General features: G+C 36.0%; 1 protein-coding gene and 2 non-coding genes across 3 annotated transcripts; 2 read left to right on the top strand and 1 right to left on the bottom strand.

Annotated features, from left to right (window-relative positions):
* The first annotated feature begins 2,022 nt into the window (after window positions 1-2,022).
* Window positions 2,023-15,876, top strand: LOC113498548 (putative fatty acyl-CoA reductase CG5065). Its single transcript, XM_026878585.1, has 14 exons — window positions 2,023-2,566; window positions 3,529-3,643; window positions 4,177-4,307; window positions 4,768-4,855; window positions 6,777-6,849; window positions 7,289-7,379; window positions 7,993-8,138; window positions 8,924-9,033; window positions 9,612-9,695; window positions 12,423-12,531; window positions 12,996-13,173; window positions 13,671-13,741; window positions 14,634-14,891; window positions 15,645-15,876. Exons 2-14 carry the CDS (start codon window positions 3,553-3,555, stop codon window positions 15,745-15,747), a joined length of 1,533 nt encoding a protein of 510 aa, XP_026734386.1. The 5' UTR covers window positions 2,023-2,566; window positions 3,529-3,552; the 3' UTR covers window positions 15,748-15,876.
* Trnad-guc lies at window positions 10,922-10,993 on the top strand. The gene has a single exon. It is a non-coding gene; the product is annotated as a tRNA-Asp (tRNA).
* Trnad-guc lies at window positions 11,329-11,400 on the bottom strand. The gene has a single exon. It is a non-coding gene; the product is annotated as a tRNA-Asp (tRNA).
* Window positions 15,877-17,333: the final 1,457 nt, after the last annotated feature.

The raw sequence follows: 17,333 nt of genomic DNA, 5'->3' as shown, positions 1-17,333 counted from the left end.
TGTTCTGAACCCAAAGTAAGTTGCTAAAGCACTTGTGTTATGGAATTCAGATACAACGAAGGTGACAATTTTTACATTGACCCGCCCGGGGATCGAACCCGGGACTTCAGAGCTAGCGACACCTTGAAACCGGTGCGTACGCCACTCGACCACGGAGGTCGTCATACTTTAAAGCATCTGTCCGTAGCAATATAAGCGGCGATTAGACTAGACTACATGTAGCACTACCTCATGTAGTTTCCTACGTAAGGACAAGTGTAATCATAGTTAGGCATGTAGGACACTACATATTGGAGATTGACGGGTCCCGACCGTCCTACATCCTAGGTAGAATCCAACTTAGGCATCCTACATAGGCCAGTGAAAACAGACCATCCTAACTCCAACTTGTAGGACGCCAATTTGTAGTGAACTATAATCATATATTATGTGTCTCACTGCTGGGCACAACCCTCTTCCCATATGGGAAGATTTGAGTATTGATCACCATGCTGGCCGATTTCAGATTCCATCTTTTGGTATTCAGGTTTCCTCACGATATTTTCCTTCTGGAAGTGACGTTTTTCTACATATCTATAATAATAATGGTGGTTTATTGAGGGGATCATTTTTGAGCATACGAGTCTACACCTCCCAATATGTGTACCTCAGAGGTAAACAATAGTAACTCCATTTTTTATAAAATGTATGTTTTTTGCAAATTACACTCGCAAGAAGCAGTTCTATACACTGGTATACGACATCAAGTCCCATGACATCTAGAAAAAGAAATATTCAGTTGTATACGACATTAAATCCAAACACTTGTAACGGGTATAGGATAGTCATACCTTTAATTTCACATAATGTTGTATGCCTCTGAGGTACTGATATAATTCCATTTTTGTGTGTGATTAAAATCAGGTGCTATAGTTTTCCATAGCTTGTGGAGGAAACGATTCCATATTATACCAATAGTCCTTTATTATCTATAATAATACACAAAACAAATAGTTTTGTATCTACCTTGAGCCGTCCATGTCTGTTCCTTTACAGAGCAATGGTGGCAGGCCCTTAGAGATACCTCATCCCATTTCAGATTAAAATTCTCGACGGCACTAGACAACTGATAAATACACTTCTAAAAACACAATAAATGTATATATTACAGACACAACATCTCACTCATCACAAACACATTTTTCCTATTAATCGAACCCGGAACTTTCGGTATAGCAGTCAGTACCACTAACCACTAGACCAACAGTACCTTTAAAACAAAGGGCTTTATGTTTAAAACCCGTCACCCTCATTACCCATTCCGTTTAGCCGTATTATCAACCTTAAAAAATAAACTGTTAAAAAGAAGTGCATTTATAAGCGTCGGATTGACCCTAACTGTTGATCCGGTAAACTAAGTCATGAATATACAATGCTTGTGCTGTTTCGATGCCTGGACAGTGAAACGCGCTGATTAATGATTAAGGAGAAGTATTTACTTGTCAATAAAATTAAACTAGCTGTTGCTAGCGGCCTCGCTCGCTATAAATCGAAAGTGATCAAACGGAAACATAGAATCGGGATAAAAATCTATCCTATGTGTTAATCCTGGTTTTAAACTATCCGTGTACCAAGATTCTGTTAAGTGGCTTTTGTTTGAAAGATGAACAAACATCCATACATTCATACATACAAATTATCACATAATATTAGTAGGATTTATTGTATCCTGACCGATTTCGTCCATGGCGGCCAATGTCACAAGACACCAGCCAGCTACAGGACATAATATTATAGTGCACGCGCGTGTGACAACACAGGGACACTCTCATAGCGTGAGGAGACGGTGATCTGACACGACGGGGAGAGAGATCAGGCGTAGTACATATATTTTACATGCCTTCCAAAACATGGAAGCTGTGATATTTATTTCAAAAACTCACGTAACATTAAAAAAGTGGGATTGAACTCGAGAATTACCAGTCCTGTGGGCGTATTACTAGGCTACACAGTTTTATACTTTTATATGCAGCAATAAAAATGAATATTTGGAAGACGACAAAACGATATTGCCATATTTGCAAATGATTAAGGACTCCGGTTGGGTCTGAAACTAGTCGGGCGATTTCGATAAATTCGTGTTGATGAAAACTTTTGCACCAACATTAGACAGCATTAGACTATGATTAATTATCAAATAGTTGCAAAAAATAATAATATAGCGAGTACGTTAGCATATTTCTTTGATTGGAATTGTATTAACACACTGGAAGCCATACTTAAAATATTTGTAAAAGTTTATAAAAGTAAATAAGACTTCGCCTTAACAAATTCTATTTATTTATATACTTTAGAGAATAATGCAATAATGTCATTCGATTCCAAACTACACTTGTGTGCATTTCTCTATCAAACTCAAAACTAAATTAAAAATCATTTCCGAAAGTATTTTTTAATTTAGAAGTGATTCTTGTGCGTTGTGTTTAATTTTAAAACCGAATTTTAAGATTAGATTACGTTGAAGTGACAATTAGTTTTCTCAAATTGATATTTGATTTTTTTTTTGGCCGGAAGAAGGAGTTTTTAAGTGAGTATTTTTTACCAGATTGTGGCATGAAAGAAAGTCTGACAATCAGTCTAACTTGGAGGTATCGTGTTGCCCAGGTATCTGGGTTGAGGAGGTCAGATAGGCAGTCGCTCCTTGTAAAACACTGGTACTTAGCTGAATCCGGTTAGACTGGAAGCCGACCCCAACATGGTTGGGAAAACGATAAGATTATGATGATGGTGTGGCGTAAAAGCAGGGTTTTATTTTTTATATTATTTTGATTTCGGCCTTCTTACAAATGCAATTTTGAGTTTATAAAGAATCTATAAACAATGTTGACTATACTGATCTGTCATGCAGGCATACTTACTAAAATATAGACTCCCAGTATGTCCATTTTTTTTCTTGTGACTTGAGGTTTTTGAAACTTGTCAGTTTACGGTTTTTTAATTTGAGAGGTTGCTATGATCTCTGAAAAAAGGATTGTCATCATTGAAAGAGCGAGAAGTACGAAACAGTGCAGCGTGCTATCCCGCTTACACGATATACGATTTCAGAGTGTACAATGAATAGAAGGTATATTTTTTTGAAAAATGTCTCCTTATCTACACTTTGATGAGTTTATGCACTATCTCTTTCTAAAAATTTGTATGAACAAGTCAGAACTTGTATTTTGTAAAGAATTTAATTCTTATGTCGCGGGGGGTTTCACAAACGTTCAAGTCACATGCACAAAGACACTCAGACTCAGGACAAGCATTCGTGGATCACACAAATACTTGTCCTACGTGGGGATAGAACCCGCGTCACGTCGCGCACAGAGAATTTGGCGTGGTGACCTCAACCACTCGGCTATCCGCATATCATGCATGATGTATAATTTACACAATATTTAAACAAATAAATTTTACTGACTTACAGTTGCAATATAGTATTTTTATTGAGTGTCGTTCTGGAGAAAGAAAAACAGTGGTTATGATTATTATTGTTTTATTTTTCAGGTTTGTAATTGATTGATAAGAATCATGGGTTTCCTTGAGGAACGAGATTTGTCCGACGTGCCAACTATCCCTGACTTTTACAAGGGGAAAACTATTTTCATCACGGGAGGATCTGGTGAGTAAAAATAAAATTAAACCGTTAAAAACACCGATTTTTAATACGAAAAAAACTAAATTGAAATCGCTCAATCCGTTCGGGAACTATGATGCCACACACAGATACGTCAAACTAATAACAGCCCTCTTTCTTAAAAATAGATATATGTATACATATGTCTATGTCAAAATTTTTCTTACACGGCACACTTATTGCTAAGTAAAAAATGAATGTTGAAAAGGTGCCACATTTTTCTCTTTCTTTTTTCGTTCTGTATTTTTGTCATGCTGAGGCTGTCCACAACTTTAATATCATTCTTTAAGTGGCATCCCTATTAATTTGTTTCATTTCTGGATGCAAACAGTAAAATTATACTTTGGTATGAGCAGAATCGAGTTTCAAACTTTTAACTGAAATTCATCCATTTCTTTCTTTGACTTTCGAGAAACCTTTTCGGACAATCTCGGCATCGAAAGCAAGCATCTAGACTTGTTTATACCACTCATCTATACGTACATGTGGTCAATAAGTACTCTTCTTCCAAAATCCAGGGTTCATCGGGAAGGTCCTGATTGAGAAGCTCCTCTACTCCTGCTCGGAGCTGGACAGGATCTACCTCCTCATGAGGAACAAGAAGGGAGTGAAGGCGGAAGACAGGCTCGCTCAGCTGTATGCGACTCCTGTAAGTATTTCTTAAACTCATCGGCCTAGCGTTTTAGCAACTATGGTGGTGTCTGCTTCCAGTCTAACTGGATTCAGCTAAGTCCCAGTGTTTCACAAGGAGCGACTGCCTATCAGACCTCCTCAACCCAGTTACCTGAGCAACACGATACCCCTTGGTTAGACTGGCTGTCAGACCGTCATCATCATCAAATCATCTTTGGATTTTGTTACAGTAACTATCGTGAGAATGATACATTATTAAATAATGCAATGTATTGACTGATTAGTTTTCCCTAATCTCACGATCCCGCCTCCCTCATAATGAAAGACTCCGGTTGGATCCGAGACCAGTAGGGCTGTAGTTACTATAAAGATAATACCCTATTGTTCGCCTTTGTGACACCTCTGTTACCAACCCTACTTTTAGTATATGGTGGTATAACAATGTTTGGAGTAACAAAGTTATATTTTTCTTTCAGTGCTTCGAAAGACTTCAAAAGGAGAGACCAGGAGTGTTTGAATCCAAGGTTTTTATAGTGTCTGGAGATGTGCTGACTCCCGGTTTAGGTAAGTTCTTTTTTATAAGCTACTCTCACACTTAAGAATCAATCCTAGTGTCGCGAGCGGTTTCATCCATTCAAGTCACATGCATAAAGACACCCAGACTCAGGGCAATCATTCGTGGATCACACAGACATTTGTCTTATGCGAGGATCGAACCTGTGACATGTCGCATGCAGTGCGTATAGTTTGTTAGCCTTAACCACTCGACTATCCGAAATTCTGAATTACAAGTTTTTAAATGTCACTCTATTCAAAAGCGGCGCAACCGTTTTTATAGTTGTAAATTGCATTATCATCCGGTTTAAAGCTACCCTGATTCAGCCTGCTAGCTTATCAAGAAGTGCCTCAAAATTGAGTTACAAAAATCCAACCTGAACAACAAACAAACAAGAAAGTGAGTGTATAAAAACGTGGGGAAAATGGCGCTCGCGTTTGAACATGAAGAGAGAGCAAGGGTACAAGCAAAACTCTTGGATAAACTGGAAATCCACCTACTTTTGTCTATTCAACGACCTCCGTGGTCGAGTGGCGTACGCACCGGTTTCAAGGTGTCGCTAGCTCTGAGGTCCCGGGTTCGATTCCCGGTCGGGTCAATGTAAAAATTCGCATTTCTACATTGTCTCGGGTCTGGGTGTATGTGGTACCTTCGTTGTATCTGAATTCCATAACACAAGTGCTTTATCAACTTACTTTAGGTTCAGCACAATGTATGTGATGTTGTCCGCATTTATTATTTTGCACTTGCATCCCAAAATAAAATGTATAGCAACCCTCTTCCTCATAATTTCAAGTCACTGAACTTTAAATAGCCTGATTGTTTTCATAATGATAAAACAAGTAGTGAATACTCTAATTAATTCCGTAAAATAATTAAAACGCAAATAAAATTGAGGTCAGTGTATAAATTAAATTCCCATTCAAGACAATTGGATTTATTGAAAACTAAAGCAAAGGTTAAAAGCCGATACACCGTTGGTTCATATGGTACTAGTTAACTCTTGCCTGGTGGTTCGTATAATCTACTTCTAGAATCGATTCTGTAGGTAATAAGATTATCCTTACTTCCTTACTAATATTATAAATGCGAAAGTAACTCTCGTCTGTCTGTCTGTCTGTCTGTTACGCTTTCACGTCTAAACCACTGAACCGATTTTAATGAAATTTGGTACAGAGATAGAGTTGACCTTGAGAAAGAACATAGGATAGTTTTTATCCCGGACTTTTGAAGAGTTCTCTTGGAAACGCGATATAACCGACCTCGACGCGGGCGAAAACCTAGTGCTGTATAAAATTAAGAGAGAGTATGGAAGGTGAAAACTGCTGGGTCTCGTTGGATGCAGGTGGCAATGAACCGGTCGCGTTGGAGAGGCCTATGTCCAGCAGTGGACAGCTATAGGCTGAGATGATGATGATGATGGTGGAAGGAATGTTAGTGCAGTGATTTGCGAGTCTGACAGCTTAAGTTGAAGTTTTAAGTTCGATATTCACCCGAGAGCAACATGTTGGGAGCACACAATATGTCACTATAATGTCTCCTGCTCAGCTGGCTGGCCGCGCAGCCATTGTGCACAATTATCAGTCAGAACATTATTATCATATTTTTTTTTAATTTTCACAGGTGAGGTTGAAATTTTCATAAAATATGTGTTTTCATTGGCAAAATTAAAGATTTAAGTTAGGTAACAGTAGCAACATTGAAAAAATTGTTCGTAGTAATTTAATAATAAAATAAAGTCATTTAATTAGACAAATATCCCATGATATATACCTATAGAAAATAGATATGTATACAGATAGTTAAGTATCGTGGGATATTTTACGAATTAAATAACTTTTAGCCAACTTGTACGAAACCCTCATATCTTACATACCGCGTGACAAGAGGGTTAGTTCCATATTTATTTGTGTTTCTTTTATTTTTCAGGTTTATCTCAAGAAGACCGCGCTCTTCTGGTGAACAGAGTGAACATCATCTTCCACGTAGCAGCCAGCGTTAGGTAAGATCAAATAGTTTTAATTATTGTTTTCGTTTTTTAGTACTTATTTTAAGTGTACATATGTATGTAGATCCTATTTTTATTATAATGAACACTACTTTAGTATGAAAAGAAATAGTAATAGTTTTTATAAGAATTCCTAGCTTCTGAAGCAGAACGTTCGGAAAATCCAATGCTTAAAAAAATCTATTAGTTTATTTGAAAAAACAAATTGATTTAGATTTTATCAACATTTTTGCAGATATTATTTTACTTTTTAGCGCCGGGGCAAATGTAACTTACTAATATTATAATTTTTAAGCGATTCCCGCTCCTTTCAAGTATTTCATGCTTGTATCACGGGCTTCCACAAACATTCAAGTCACACGGGAATTGAAATCATGCAGATCTAGGTTAAAACAAAGCAGATAATTATGTAATAACCATTGTTTACCTACAGATTCGATGACACCCTGAAGTTTGCTGCTCAAATGAACCTACGAGGGACCATGGAGATAATTGAACTGGCTAAAGATGTCAGGGAGCTTTCTGTGAGTATATTCATGAGGAATGATTCAAAGTGGTTATGGTAGCATTGCGGTTGTATGCAGGGTCTTGGATACACGCGGCGCAGGATCCAATCCAGCATACATAATAATATGACTTTTTTAAGAATAGAATCAATTTATTTGTTTAAACATAGGTAACGCATTAAAGTTATACCAATCAATAATATAATGCATCAGACAAACCATGTAAATATTTTTGTTTTACATTGTACGTCATTGAATGTTTTTAACATGTACCCTTGTAATAAATAAATTTAATTCAGCTCCATAGGTCCTCTGGTGGACATAGGCCTCCAGATCAACCTAGCTGCCTTTGTTAGGTAATTCATCTATTAGGCTGGTGGGCGTTCCACTTCGTTTGTCAATTTGTGGTCTCGACTGAAGGACTTTTCAAAGAAATATGAACTTTCTTAATTATTCCACATTTTGAGAAAGCGACAATCAAAGGCAGACGAAAACTGGTGTTGTCAAATTCAGTTCTCCTCAAATTGTTTCAAGATAAATAAAGTTCAATTCATCATTAAATTGAAAGAAATTTAAGTGTTCCGTTAAATTTCTTTCCTGTCATCATCATCTCTACCTTTCTCTATTCCAGTCTCTAGTCCACGTTTCAACATCGTACGCCAACACGAACAGGGACCCCATTGAAGAGGTGCTGTACCCCCCACTGGCCGACTGGAGAGAGACCCTGGAAGTATGCGAGACTGCTGATGAGCATTCATTAAGGGTTCTGACTCCCAAGTAAGTTCCAATATAATAATAATATTTCACAACTTTTACACAACGCCATCTAGTCTCAAACTAAGCAAAGCTTGTATTATAAGTTATAGGTAACTGATAAACATGCTTCTATACTTATAATTACATACATAAGATAGATACATTACACCCAGATATAGAAAAAATGAAGGTCATCACACAAAGAATTGTCCTGCGTGGGAAACGAACTCACGATCTCCAGTATAGCAGTCAGGGCCTCTAACCACTAGAAAAAGAGGCCGGTCAAATACTGAAATATCCCCTGTAACTCTTTCCACTTTGCTCTGTCTATGAATATTTGGGAGACCCATAATAACTTTTTCAAACGACATCGAATTAAATCACTGCACAAGGACACAAGACGCGTGTACAAGATAAAATTTAAAAAAAAAACCCGAAATAACCCAAATGATTCAATCATCTTTGGCGGTATTGTAAAGACCGCTCTTTCCCTTCGGAAGCTATAATGCCACAGGTTTACGAAACACAGTATACACGTATTTTTCATAATATCATAAATCACATCATTAAAAAGTTAGGAATATTAAAAGCAGTGCTGGCTAGTGACATCACTTGCTAGTAAATAGGGAACTGGTAAGTGACGTCACACGAGTTTTCAAATCACGGTATCCCCTTCATTTTTTTAGTACCGAGACATAAAAAGAAATTCGTATTCTTAAATTTTGGAAATCTGTCTGACGGACTTAAACTCACTAAACAGTTATTTTTTTGTTAATTACCCTATTGTAAAGCCTGTTCATCATCAGGTACCTTGGGGAGCTGCCCAACACCTATACATTCTCGAAGCAGTTAGCTGAACATGTGGTCTGTGAGCACAAAGGACAACTTCCCATTGTCATCGTCAGACCTTCCATTGGTGAGTAGAAACACTTATTAAAATTATTTATTCTTTAACAGTCAAACTTCTTCAGGCAACCTCAGACCTCATTTCAAGTAAGCATATACTTGTGTTAGGAGACCCCGCTCTTCCAAAAAATTGTAAGTATATATATCTACATTTCGATAATGATCGAAAATTTCTTGCGAAAACAAGAGATGTAAACAATTTAATGTAATAAAAAAGTCATGTTTGTGATAGAGGAATAAATAAATTTATTAAATACTTACCACAAAAATGATAATTAAAGCAATTTGTGCAAAATTATTCATTAACCATTCCAAAATATAAAAAATCCACAATGATATCACTTCATATTTTCACTTCTGCCGGCGCGGAAATGAAATGAAATGAAGTCATTTATTCTGCAAGTAGGATATATCATCACTTTACATGTCTTCTTTGAGAACGCTGGAGTCGACATTTCCTATCTAACTACCCGAGAAGAAATGTCGAAACAAACTCAGGGGTCACAGTCTCTTTTAAAGTCGCGGAGCTCTACCGATTTTGTTGAGGGATTTTCATACCAACCTAAAAAATAAACGTTTTTTTTGCAGTAATATCAAGCGCAGAAGAACCAATACCAGGATGGATAGAAAACTTCAACGGACCAGTTGGTATTTTCGTTGCATGCGGCAAAGGTAAGATAATACAGCCATTATATTCCGTGTTTCGGAAGGCACGTTAAATTGTGGGTCCCGGCTGTTATTCCTACATCTTTGACAGTCGTTACGGGTAGTCAGACGCTTGAAAAGTCTGACAACCAGATTAACCAAGGGGTACCGTGTTGCCCAGGTAGCTGGGTTGAGAAGGTCAGATAGGCAGTCGCTACTTGTAAAACACTGGTACTTAGCTGAAATGGATTGGTGGCCGACCCCAACATAGTTGGGAAAAGGCTAGCCCGATGATGAATGATACTATCTCGTAACAAGTATGTTATGACTAATGATGTAACGGTTTACTCACGCGTATTTATAGGGATCACCCGACTAGTTTCGGACACAACCGGAGTCCTTAATAATGAGCTGACGCATGATTAAACCTTCAACGATAGTGACTGTAAAGAAGTATTTTATGAGCAAAAAGTATAATGGTGAAGGTTGTGAATTTATGATTCAGAGATTAATTACTAGTAGAAAATACTCTCACAGGCACAAACCTAGGTAGCCTTAGTGGCTATAAGCTTGAAAAATAGTATTCGTATAGTTGTTCAATATATCTTGATGAATTAACACTAATATTATTTTATGACTTATTTTACAAGTGACTTAAAGTGTTCACCGATAGATGGCGCTGATAGCAATGTAATCTATAAAATATTCACGGATAATAATATATTTGATTTAAAATTAATTAATGATTAATACTTTTAATAACTGTCTCTTAAAAAATATACGATATACAATTCAATAAGGTTGCGATTGTAATATTATGAAGTAGTAGATGTGTCGATTTGTGAGAATTAGGTACATGATTATCTTAGTTTGCTATTAAAAGTATAGATGGCGCTGTAGTATACAAAATAATTTAAACTAACATAATTTATTTCGAGACCCCACCTAGGAAGGTAACATTGAAATGAATATCATTAATTATAACTGTAAAATTATTTATTAGATTAACAATTTAAAGTGTAAAACAAACATTTTAAGTGAATGGTAATTGTCCGGTAATCAATTATTAATCTAAAAAAATATGCCATTTCTATTTATAAGTGGATTGTTGCAATAATATAAAGATAAATATGGAAAAAGATAATATTTTACAGACAACCTTTGGATGGACTGGTTTCTGAAGGAGCAAGATGTATGTTAATTATGATTAATTCATTACGATACAATTCCAAAATTTCGAAAACAGATCATCATCTTCGGTAGTATAGTGGTAAGTATCCCCGCCTGTCACGCGGGAGACCGGGGTTCGATTCCCCGCCGGAGAGAATCTTTTTACAGTACATCAGCCTTTCATGCAAAATATAATACCTCATTTTTGGTCGGTTACTTAAATTTGACCTTTTTTTGTTAAAGCTTTAGCTTATTAATCTGCGAAAATTTTAACTATTTAGTTAGCATGGTTAATGAGATACTGAATGCTGACAGATTAATGCACGGAAAGACAGCGGATCTTCGATAATAGGGTTCTGTTTTGACCTCTTGGGTACGGGACCTTAATAAGAGTTCAGCAAGTTAAGTAATGGTAATTTGTTCCTACATTGACTATAAAAACAAGACAGCAAAGAGCAATAGTTTGCAAATTAAATAGCACAAAAAGATTCTCTCCGGCGGGGAATCGAACCCCGGTCTCCCGCGTGACAGGCCTGGATACTCACCACTATACTACCGAAGACTTGTGATTCAAGCATGAAATTACAACAAACATTAAAGATAAGTTGCTAATTAAGATAATAAAGTAGGTAATTTAAATTATCAAAAGTTATTATGTGACAAGAACTATTTTTCCCGCGGTTTCTGAAACACGAATTTAGATAATACCTGCAAAATTAATAAATATTCCACAACTTTCACACAACGCCATCTAGTCTCAAACTAATCAGAGCTTGTATTATGAGTACTAGGCGACTGATAAACATACTTATATATTTCTAAATACATACATAATATAGATAAATTACACCCAGACACAGAACAAATGATTCTGCTCATCACACAAACATTTGTCCTGGGTGGGAATCGAACCCACGTCCTCCGGTATAGCAGTCAGGGTCACTAACCACTAGACCAACAGGCCAGTCAATAGTAATAGTGCGTTAAGATTGGTATATCGTTATTTCAACATTAAAAACTTTCGATTATATTTTCAAACTTTATAACTTGTATAAGTTTACATTGAATACTATACTGCCATAATATTACGAGGAACTCGATGCTAAGATATAACTGCGTAAGTGGATCTTATGCAGTTATAGCTAACGAGTGCCTCCGTGTTTCGAAAGGCACGTTCAATTGTGGGTCCCGGCTGTTATTCACACATCTTCGACAGTCGTTACTGGTTCGAAGCTAGAAAGTCTGACAACCAGTCTAAATAAGGGGTATCATGTTGCCCAGGTAACTGGGTGGGGAGGTCAGATAGGCAGTTGCTCCTTGTAAACACTGGTACTTAGCGGTTAGACTGGAAGTCGACCCCTACATAGTTGGGAAAAGGCTAGGATGATGACTATACTAATATAATATTATAAACGCAAAAGTTTCTACGTAAGGATGTTACCCGGGCTACACAATACCCCTGAGTACGACTGGTTTTCAGACAATTTACCGTGCCTGCACGAAACACGGAGGAAGTCGTTCTGACATAGATGGTCACCCATCCTTCAATGACCTATAGCATTCAAACATAATGTTTATTTACAGGTATTATGCGTACTATCCATACAAAACCAGATATCGTGTGTGATTTCATTCCCGTCGATGTCTGCGCCAAGAACATCATATCCTGTGCGTGGATTAGGGGTACCAAGAAGTAAGTATTATTTTAAAATAAGCCCGCGTTGATGTATTTAGTCCTTGTGTATCACAATAATTCAAGTCACATGCACTAAGACACCCAGACACAGGACGAATGGACGTCGCTCAGTTTGTTTGGCGTGGTTACCTTTACCACTCGACCATCGATGAAGTATTTTAAGTTCTGATCAGCCCTATTACGGCTACATAAAAGAGTGCATTTTCTATGTGACTTCTATAACATAAACTCCCTTGCTTTTCAGGACCCAAAGCAAAAAGAGGCGTGTTAATACTTTGACGTGCCTGTCTGTTTGTGTCTTTGTGTCTTTCTGTCCGTGGTATCATAGCTTCCGAACTTATCAAGCGATTTCAATTTCGATCGTTTTGTATATGTTTGATAAAAATCTGTCAATTCATTTGAGTTATCGGCGGAGAAATATTTTACCGTTCCTTAATCAAGTCTTAATTTTCTCTTCACAGATTGGAACCGACAGATGATGTAGAAATATACAACTGTTGTTCCGGAAAACTGAATAATATTTTAATGAACGATCTCGTGGAGATGTCGAAACACATTGGCAAAGAGATACCACTTAACAACATGCTGTGGAACACAGGAGGCACCATCACGAAGAACAAACATTGGCATTATATTAAGGTATGTTAAGAGGAAGGTTTCTAATCCCTTTCGCCTATTCTTCTAGAACAGAAAAGAAGATTATCGGGTGTTCTCTGCACGACTCTGGCTGGCTCTAGTCCTATGGACTTCTTCTCGAGGGATGGGTGTGAATGCACATCCCTAACTCCCTCATAAGTACGGATGCACAGGACGACGCATCCATCTTCTAATTTTGTTAACTTTTTCCCAATTTCTGTTAATTTTTTTCCTAAATTTTCTTTGCTATAAACCTCACGGAGCTCGGAACCTGTCCAACGAATGCAAAACCGTGGAAATCGGTTCGTGCGTTCTGGAGTTATAGCGTCAGGAAGGAAAACCCGACTTATTTTTATGTAGTAAGAAGAAGAAGATTTACTCATTTATCTATAAAGGAAAAACAAACATTAGAACATTAGCAATATACATTAATAATATCTTAGAGATAGACTAGATAATTCATGATAACATTTAAAACATGTTTTTTAATTTAATTTCAGGTCCTGTTCCAACATTTGCTACCTGCACTTCTAGTAGATACTTTACTCTGGTTGTTTGGACAGAAACCTATGTGAGTACAATTAAATAATATACTCTTTTTTCTAATAGAGATGACAGTTATGTTAGTTTTTTTTACATAGTTTTCGAAATCAGACTTAGTCTAAACTGGATTTGTGGCTGCTCTCTAAAAAAACATTTTTGAACATGATTGATGGATGAGAACTTGAATCTCATCAGCCCTTATTCGTCCGCTGACATAGGCCTCTCCAATTGCACGCCGTCGGGATCTTCGGCTGCTCGCAAGGAGCTCCTGCCAGCTATATTGGGCATATCATCACTTCATCGTAATAATACTCCCGCACTTATATAATCCTTGTGGCTCGGAAAAAATCAAGTCACATGCAAAAAGATAACCATTTTCAGAAAAGCATTCGTGGTCCACAAAAATGCTTGTCCTAGGCAAGGGTCAAACTCGCAAAACCTCATACATATTGTTTTCAATAAGGTGACCTTTACCACTAAGCTATCTGTGAAGCTAAAATCATCATTCGCCTAGCCTTTTCCCAACTATGTTGGGGTCGGCTACCAGTCCAACCGGTTTCAGCTAAGTACCAGTGTTTTACAAGGACGACTGCCTATCTGACCTCCTCAACCCAGTTACCTGGGCAACACGATACCCCTTGGGTAGACTGGTTCTCAGACTTTTCAAGCTTCTGACTACCTTATAACGCCTGTTAAAGATGTAGGAATAACAGCCGGGACCCACAATTTAACGTGCCTTCCGAAACACGGAGGAACTCGTAATGACAAAGATGGTCACCCATCTACGGACCAACCGCGTCAAGCATAGCTTAACCTGTGATCGATTCACTTATGCGGTTATAGCTTAGCCACAAGCTTCATCTGTGAAGCTAAAATATTTCATCTAAACTTTCATTTTAATCTCTAATTTTTCTTCCCAGGTTAATCAAAGTCCAACGACGCATCTACATAGCAAACCTAGCTCTCAGCTATTATACAACCCAGCAATGGACGTTTGACAACACGAACTTCACGAAACTCCGATCTGTGCTAAAGGATGATGATAAAAGTCAATTTTTTTATGACATAGAGGGTGTTGATATTAGGGGGTACTTTGTAAAATGCTGTTTTGGCGGGAGAAAGTTTCTGTTGAAGGAAAAGGACGAGGATTTGCCGCAAGCAAGAGTGCATTGTAGAAGGTAATTTTAGTCGTTTTTTGACTACATTTTTTGGGTTTCAAAGTTATCCAAAGGCTGATAAGGGAATCCTGTAGATCTATCTGTCCATCCATCTGTCAGTTTATGAAGCTAGAGAAATGAAACTTTCACAAATGAAGTATGTTACTACCGGTATAACTACAAATACTACTTAAGTTTTTTTAAGAATAAAAACGTACTTAACCGAGTTACATAGTGGTTTCTTAGGTTTACGCCAGTGTTAGACATTGAAATGAAACTACTTTTTCGGATTTCATCGCGGTTTAATTTTTGAGTCCGTGCAAAAGTGTCGAAACCTCGGAAACTAAAATCTAAACTAGATTGTATGTATTAAGAATCACTGCTGTAATTCCATGGTGTACAATAAAGAATATTCTAATCTAATCTAAAATCAAAAATTAAACCGCGATAAAATCCGTAAAAGTAGTTTCATTTCAATGTACGTAACCGACTTCAAATAAAAACTACTAAGCCAAATTTGATGTTTTTTTTTGTAATCAAATGACAGATATTTTTCGTTAAATGAAAATAAATTAATTTAACAATATCGCTGAAGTTCATCCAGTCCGAAGTTCTGATATAACAAACGTAAAAAAATACAGACGAATTAAGAACTTGCTCCTTTTTTTAAGTGGGTTGAAGGTAGAGATAGAGTTTTAGCAACGTGTATTACGGTCATAAATTAGATAGGAAGACTTTTAGCTATAATTTACATGTTTCTTTTTCTGGTTTCAGAATGCAGATCTTGGACAAAACGTTACAGTTCGCTTTCTACGGTTATATCACGTGGTACGTCTGCACAAAACTAATGCCATACATCAATAATTATTTCTTTTGAAAATCATCTATAAATTGATGTAGAAATAATGTATTTTAATTAGTGCCTCACAAGTTACATGTCCCCTCGCTAACGCTGACGAATCACTCGAATGTATTGAACTGACAAGTCAAAGTCACGTCACTTGTCGAAGAGGAATGTCATTCAATTACATTTGTTTTTTTAGGCTTTACGTAACCTAGTAACCTAGTTTTAAGTTTATGATATTTTGAATAATATTATTTTAAGAAGAAAATATACATTAAAACTACTGAACCAGACTTAATGAGATGAAACAAACATACAAAACACAAAAGAAAACGGACGATTTGAGAATCTTCCCTTCTTTAAATCTGTTCAAAAATAAAATTTTGCATTCAATAATGTAAAAAAATTGTTTATTATACGTTATTTTTAAAGAATAAATAATTAAATTGTGCGTTTTTTTTTAATATTGACTTCATAATAATAAATGTATTTTTTTAACACTTTTGTTTTATTTAACATAGCAATTAATATTATTCCTCTGATAAACTGAATTAGGAAAGAAAACAAAAAAATAAACTTCCATTTTTTATTTTAAATAATTATGTAACTCAATCATTTATTTACAATACAATAGAACAAGTACCAATCTTATAGAAAATACGTTGCCTAATAAAAGAATTAACTAATTTATTATTATTCAATTGATCAGTATTTTATGCCTAATAACTATCACTTAACAATAAAATAAAAAGTTTATTTTCGTGATATTTAATGAGCAATAAAAGGCAAGAACCTAATTTTTTATTTACAAATAAAATAAAATGTTTAACTTTTGTTAACACAATGAGCAATAAATTTTATTATAAATACAATTATTACTTTATTATTAATATTATCACAACAACAGTTGGTAATTCATGCCTCCGTCTATACTTAAAAATAAACTACTATTTTGATTTTATCAAAAACATTTTTTTTTGTAAATAATAATACATACATACATAATTTTGTCTTTACACCGAAAACTTTAATTTAAATAATTATTTCAAAATTCAGACTATGTCTCAAAATGGCGGCCAATATTTCATGAACTTACAACTTAACAAGTATTGCACTAATTATTTACTTATTTATTTAACAACACTCACGCGTATTAATCAGGATCGCCTGACTAGTTTCGGACCCAACCGGAGTCCTTAATCATGATTTGTCGCAAGGCCGGGATCGCCAGTCGATCAGTTTAACGAAACTAGTCAGGCAATCAAGATTAATACGACAAAAAAATTGTTAAATAAATAATTGTACTAAGTTTTCAGTTTAAAAATAAAAGTAAATAATGTAACAGGTACATTTTATTTTTAACTTAAATCTATTTAATTAGCCATTTATAGAATTAACAGGTAGATATGGTTTTACGTGAATATAGGATTGCTTTGAGTAATAAAGTTAGGAAATTATTTCTCTTTCTGTAAATTGCTTTTGTTTACATTTCGAGGCAGAAACTTGGAATGTAAACTTTTGGGCCTTTTTTAAGTAAACAGAGTCTACTAAGATTTATATTGAGTAGGACTTATTGGGCCTAAACTTGTAAACAGATAGCACTACATTTTAGCGATAAC

The sequence above is a fragment of the Trichoplusia ni genome, chromosome 11 (assembly GCF_003590095.1).
Source record: "Trichoplusia ni isolate ovarian cell line Hi5 chromosome 11, tn1, whole genome shotgun sequence".
NCBI lineage: Eukaryota > Metazoa > Arthropoda > Insecta > Lepidoptera > Noctuidae > Trichoplusia > Trichoplusia ni.
This window is presented reverse-complemented; position numbering and strand designations above follow the sequence as displayed.

What these genes read in the sequence shown, in the direction of transcription:
- LOC113498548 (XM_026878585.1), top strand. Translation starts at nt 3,553, where the DNA reads ATGGGTTTCCTTGAGGAACGAGATTTGTCCGACGTGCCAACTATCCCT. An exon ending in AAGATGTCAGGGAGCTTTCT is followed by an intron (nt 7,380 to 7,992) that starts GTGAGTATATTC and finishes TCTCTATTCCAG; the next exon opens with TCTCTAGTCCACGTTTCAAC. An exon ending in TGGATTAGGGGTACCAAGAA is followed by an intron (nt 12,532 to 12,995) that starts GTAAGTATTATT and finishes TTCTCTTCACAG; the next exon opens with ATTGGAACCGACAGATGATG.